Source organism: Octopus sinensis, linkage group LG25 (assembly GCF_006345805.1).
Source record: "Octopus sinensis linkage group LG25, ASM634580v1, whole genome shotgun sequence".
NCBI classification, from domain to species: Eukaryota; Metazoa; Mollusca; class Cephalopoda; order Octopoda; family Octopodidae; genus Octopus; species Octopus sinensis.
The window spans coordinates 16,277,312-16,284,123 of NC_043021.1; the positions used below are offsets into that span (position 1 = coordinate 16,277,312).

General features: G+C 38.8%; 1 protein-coding gene across 1 annotated transcript in view; it reads right to left on the reverse strand.

Moving 5' to 3' along the window:
• The window catches only part of LOC115224523 (carboxypeptidase D), a 92,410-nt gene that overhangs the window by 83,643 nt on the left and 1,955 nt on the right, over positions 1 to 6,812 (reverse strand). The window contains exon 1 of the mRNA XM_029795433.2: positions 6,098 to 6,812. This exon is cut by the window's right edge and continues 1,955 nt beyond it. Within this exon, the coding sequence (XP_029651293.1) occupies positions 6,098 to 6,812 (715 nt within the window). The remainder of the gene's footprint in view (positions 1 to 6,097) is intronic.

Genomic DNA, 6,812 nt, shown 5'->3' on the forward strand with positions numbered 1-6,812 from the left:
GAGAGTGAGAGAGTGGAGGAGAGAGAGAATGAAAGTACACGCACCACACACACACACCCACACAAATTATTTTATGTGGCTGCTGTGGGTGTGATGGAGTCGTTTGTTTTAACATTTTGTAATAAACAAATATTGGTGAATTAAGTTATTAGCTTTACAATTGCTGCTGTTGATAATGGTGGTACTGCTTTTGATGATGGTGGTGGTAATGGGGGGGGGGTAAAGTACTACTGCCACAAGTGATGGTGGTGGCAGTGGTGACGGTGGTGGTGATTATAGTAGTGGTGTAGTAATGGTGGTGGTGGAGGTGGTAGTGAAAGTGCTGGTGGTGTTGCTTCTAGTCATGTTGGTGGTGGTGGTAGTGGTGTCTTCATAAAAGGAGGGGGAGCATGGAAGTGGTGACATTCATGGCTTTTCCAGTGAAGTTACAATACAGTTACAGGTTAGAGAAAAGAAGTTATTTACTGTACGGGATTTATAACACACACACACACATCAGCTAACAGACACGCATACACACACACAACAATACAAACATATACCAATTAACACACACACACACACACACAAATATGCACTTAGCAACACACATATGAACACTAACCAACATACACTTATACAAAAGAAGCATATACACACACACATACACAATCTTACACCAACCAACACACACTTGTGTATACAAACCAACATACACACACCTAACTATGTAATTGCACGTAGGTTCTTTTACTAGCTTCAATTATAGAAAATAATGGGTGCACAGAGTGTGTGCGTATATATATATATAATACAAAATGGGACAAGAACACAAAACATCCAGACAGTTAGGTGATACAAAAAAGGGCAACAAAACATCCAGATAGACGATACAAAGAAAACAAGGACCAATCATTTGGAGTTTTCTTTCCTCAGTCAAGTACCAGATTATCTTCGCAATTTCGGCTGGTTATACTCGAGATTGCTCCAATCTGGCCATCCACAAGGAAAAACTAAGCTAAGAACATTATATTCCTTGGAAGAAAGCAGCAAATGTATACGAAAACAAGGATGGAAAAAAAATGGAGAATGTTACACAAATACAAATAACAGGACATAACAACAGGTGTCTTTCGACTATAGACGAATTAAATTAAGCTGGCACGTATGGAAATGAAACCTTACGGCAGGGATACAAGATTTCACAGGCACAGGGAGGACTATAGATGTTGCATGTATGGTGGCCAAACTAATATATACACATACATGAACACACACACCGATATATCTTTTAGCTTTTACTTGTTTAAGTCATTTGACTGTGACCATGCTGGGGCACCACCTTGAAGTGTTCTCGTTGAACAAATCAACCCCAGTACTTATTCTTTTGTTCTCTTTTGCTGAACTGTTAAGTTACTGGGATGCAAACACACCAACACCGGTTGTCAAGTGGTGGTGGAGGGAACAAACAGACACAAAGACACATTCCACACACGAGACAAACACACAGACAGGCTTCTTTCAGTTTCTGTCTGCCTCATTCACTTACAAGGCTTTGCTTGGCCTGAGGCTATAGTAGAAAACACTTGCCCAAGGTGTCATGCAGTGGGACTGAACCCAAAATCATGTGATTGGGAATCCCCTGAAAAGTAGACTAGATCTGGTCTAAGTAGGTACAAATATTTAACAATACCTTAAAATAATTAAACAACATGTTTAATAAAATAAGACAGTAATAATTGAAACCTAGAAAGAAAAGACAGGTTTGAAATTACACCATTAATAAAAGCCAGCTTTAAATAAAGCCAATTGGCTTTACAAACTTGCTTATGGGTAATTTAAGTATTGAAGAAAATATATAATGCAGTGTCATGCTGGATAAATTGTGAATGAAGCTATTATAGAAAAAAGAGTGGTGGAAAAGAGGCTCTACAGGAAGCTGGCAGAAAATGAGATACAGTAAATTGATTATTCATTCAGGTTAAACTTACTTAATATTTTAGAGTAATTGAAAGAAGGCAAAAAAGAAAGTTACATAGGAAGAAGTCATGTTGATATTTGTTATGCTGAGTTTTGTTTGGGGGAGGGGCAAGGAAAAGGAGAAGGAGGAAGAGAGAGGGAGAAGGAAGAGAGAGAATAAATAAAAAGAGGGGAGTGAGAGAGGGGGATAGAGAGGGGAAAGAGAGAGTGGAGGGAGTGAGAGAGAGAGGAAGAGAGCAAGAGAAAGGAAGAAAGAGCGAGAGGGAGAGGAGAGGCAAATTCAAGGTGTGACAACTTCTATGTTCCTTTGAAAATTGATTGACTCAAGAACTACATATGTAGGTCAATATTAAACTGTATTTAATCAAAATGCAAATTAAATTTCATGAAATGCTACTTCATCATACTCATTATGTATATAATCAAAATAAGTAACAGGACAATATAACCATTTCAAGCGGCTTCATTTCATTGAACAATGCAAGCATTACATCAGTTTAAATACAATGCTATCTTCAGTTGTAGTAAACATGGATTTTCAATAGACAAGATATATTAATAAATTTTTTCTCAAATGTTTTATCAGAGCTAGAAGATGAAATTCTTTCATGCTCTCGCTATTGTAGCAAGACTAAGCTAAGGGAAGAACGTCAATTTTGGAATGGCATGGAACATAGTGGTGGTGGTCATAGGGTTACAATTAGTTTCTAATTCTTTTATCTACCTTCTTATCAACAAAAGATCTAAGGCCAGACTACTACGTTTATTGAGAAGCCTAAGATCTTTTGCTGAATTTTAAGACACACAAACACAGGCGAAATGTAAGATACACACACACGCGAGAAATGTAAGAGACACACACACACGCGAGAAATGTAAGATACACACACACGCGAGAAATGTAAGATACACACACACGCGAGAAATGTAAGATACACACACACGCGCGCGAAATGTAAGATACACACACGCGCGAAATGTAAGATACACACACACACACAACATGTAAGATACACACACGAAATGTAAGATACACACACACACACACACACACACAACATGTAAGATACACACACACAACCTGTAAGATATACACACACACAACATGTAAGATACACACACATACACACACAACATGTAAGATACGCACACACACACACACAACATGTAAGATACGCACACACACAACATGTAAGATACACACACACACAACCTGTAAGATACACACACACACACACACACATGTAAGATACACACACACATATATGAATTACATTTTGTGTGTGTAAAGGTTTAAGTTTGAAAACTAACCATTGTCTTCAAACAAAGATGATATTGTTAGCCAAGAATATGTCCTTCTAATGATTCCATGTCAACCAATGCTTCTCACACATTGATCTCCATATTCCATTGTCTCAGAATTGACCGAAGACTGGAAATGAGGAACTGAAAATCATGACTAATGAAGTTTCTGCTCCCAATAATAAAATAAAAATAAATAAAGGTTCCCCATCACGAGCCATGCCAGGCTCATAAGGGCCGGTTTCCCGGTTTTAAGATCATATATACTCTTTTACTTGTTTCAGTCATTTCACTGCGGCCATGCTGGAGCACCGCCTTTAGTCGAGCAAATCAACCCCAGTACTTATTCTATCAGTCTCTTTTACCGAACTGCTAAGTTATGGGGACACAAACACACCAGCATCAGTTGTCAAGTGATGTTGTGGGGACAAACACAGACACACACACACATATATATATATATACACACATGTATATAATGGGTTTCTTTCAGTTTCCATCAACCAAATCCACTCACAAGGCATTGGTCGGAATGAGACTATAGTAGAAGACACTTGCCCAAGGTGCCACGCAGCGGGACTGAACACGGAACCATGTGGTTGGCAAGCAAGCTACTTACCACACAGCCACTTCTGCACCTATATTCAAAGGATTACTCATTTTTGCCAGCTGAGAGGACTGGAGCAATGTGAAATGAAGTGTTTTGCTCAAGAACACAACATGTCACCCAGTCCAGGAATCAAACATCCAGTCAACATCATGCTGTTTGGAGTGACCACGAGTAATGGTGATGTTATGCCTCCATTCATCTTCCCATATGGCCTCAGACTCAACAGAGGCCTACATCAAGTGCTAGTAGGAGGCAGTGCTGTATTGGGTCAAGAGGGGGGCTGCTGGAAGATCCTATGTCTGGCAGCAGAACTTTGCACCATGTCACACAACCACGAGAATGCAGTCATGGGTGTCAGACAATTTCTGCAACCACACCACCCCTAACATCTGGCCACCTAACTCCTCAGACTGCAACCTCTTGATTACTATGTGCAGGGTGCAGTTGTGCGAGAGACTAACAAAACTCCTTGTAACACCAAAGATGAACTGAGGGCAAGGATTATGGCAGCATTCACCAACTTAAACAAGGAGACTGTCCATAAGAATTGCAGGAGATTCCGAAGTCATCTGAAGGCTGTGGTTGAAGCCAATGGCGATTTTATTGTATAAATTGACTTTAGTATTTCAAGAAATTTTTATGTAATTTTGGTAAATATGTCTGTTAAAATGAGATGTCAGTGTGTTATTTTTGTGTTTGCATAATTTAGTTATACTGTTGGCACACTGGCAGAATCATTACAGTGCCAGACAAAATACTTAATAGTACTTCTGGATTAACGTTCCAAGTTCAAATGACGCTGAGGACAACTTTGCATTTTATCCTTTCAGGGTCAATAAAATAAGTACCAGTTGAACATTGGGGACCAATGTAAGTGACTTACCCCTTCACCTAAAATTGCTGGCCTTGAGCCAAAATTTGAAACCATTATTAATTAGGTTGTTGAGTAAAAGTATATCTAAAAGTAGATCTTCTGCTAAGATGCAGAGATATATAAAGCAATGCATGTTTATAGACTCCTTATAGCCTGACCCTCGTAAAAAAGGAAATCAAAGATATGTGATAAAGACTAATGAGCAAGTGGCCGTAAGGGAATATTTTTAAATGGTCAGCAACCTTAGCGAAAAGAAGCCGTCCTCAATTAAACGATGACTGTGAAAGGAAATGTCCTAGAAAAGAGAAAGAAGAGGCCAGAAAGCATTTTGACATATATATCTAACATATGGTTAGATTAGGAGATTTGAAAACATGTGAGTTCTTTCATAGAAATTGTCAGTCATTATTCTCAACTAATTTATAAACTTAATTGCTCTTCATTAAGAATTATTTGTACAATATCAAATGTTGTTGTGGCTCAGCGGTTAGAGCATTGGGCTCGTAATTATGAGGTAGGGAGTTCAATTTCTGGACCAGGCTGTGTATTGTGTTCTTGAGCAAGACACTTTATTTTCACGTTGCTCCAGTTCACTCTGTTGTAGAAAGGAGTTGCAACATCACTGGTGCCAAGCTGTATCGGCCCCTTTGCCTTTCCCTTGGATAACATCAGTGGTGTGGAGATGGGAGACTGTTATGCATCGGTGACTGCTTGTCTTCCATAAGCAACACTGCCTGGACTTGTGCCTTGGAGGGGAACTTTCTAGGTGCAATCCCATGGTTATTCATGACCGAAGGGGTGGGGACCTTTACTTCCGTCATATATGTGTTGATTCTAGGTATTATGATAAATATTACACTAGTAACCAAATTAAACCATTCACCATGGCTCTATTCAAAATTGAACTACTCACTTGATAACCTTAACCATTTAGCATTCAAATCACTCTGTCAACTGCAATGCTTATAAGCACTGTTCTGGATTAATCATGCATTCTATCTCTTGGCTTCAAGGTTTCAATGATGTGATTATTTTTAGAATGACATTGTAGGGTTGGTGTGAGAGGTCAGATAAAATAAGTAGAATGTTTGAGCTGGATATGACCAGGTAATATGTTAAAAGGTTAATGGGCTTTGCTGTTTGATATACATGTGTTTTTCCATTTTTTTTTAATTGACCAATTTATAAACTTAATTGCTCTTCATTAAACATTATATAATATTAAATGTTATTTTTTGTTGTTGTTGTTGATAACATTTAATATTATATAAATATGAATAGGATAAAAACTGTGAATAAAAAAATGAAAAGATTTTCTCAAAGAATTGATAAGAAAGTCTGGCGGTACTTACCGATTTTATTGGACCAGAAGGCACCATTGGTAATTCCTTGTGTAAAATTATTTCCTTGGCATGTGTTGCCCTTGGACATCGTTTTGTGGGCATTGGCGTAAGTATGGGCCAAATGGCGAAAGAGAGGATCGTCAGGGGATTTGCTATAATGATCTTTTGCTATGTGACCAGCTGAGCTATCAAAAGGGTAAACCGCTACCAAGTTACTACCGTGGAGGCTTGCAGACAACACAAAATGGTTTTGGGTCAACCAGTTTTGGATGGCTTTTGTTTCCAGTTCAATATATGGCTTACTCCGTTCTGGCTTGGAATCAAACTGGTCGGGGAAATTTCTATCCAAGTCAACTCCATTGGAATTTGGTCTACCCGTGGAACCTGAGCAATCACCTTCTTTCGCTTTTTCGAAGCCATCGGGGTTCATCGATGGCATCAGATAGATATATGCATTTTTCAAAAGTTGACTAATTCGATCGATACCTGTAGAGTTATAATTTTGAAGTAAATGCCAGGCTAGTCGAAGCAACAGTTCGCGACCAACAGCTTCGTTCCCGTGTATATTAGCAACTAATTTTAATTTAGGTTTACCCGGAACGGCGACACCAACAGACTCGGAGATTTCCAAAGCCCACAACGTCCGATTCTCAACGCTTTTGCCCAGCTCGTGTAATCGAGCCAGATTAGGATAAATTTGTACAGATTTCTTCAGAAATGTCGT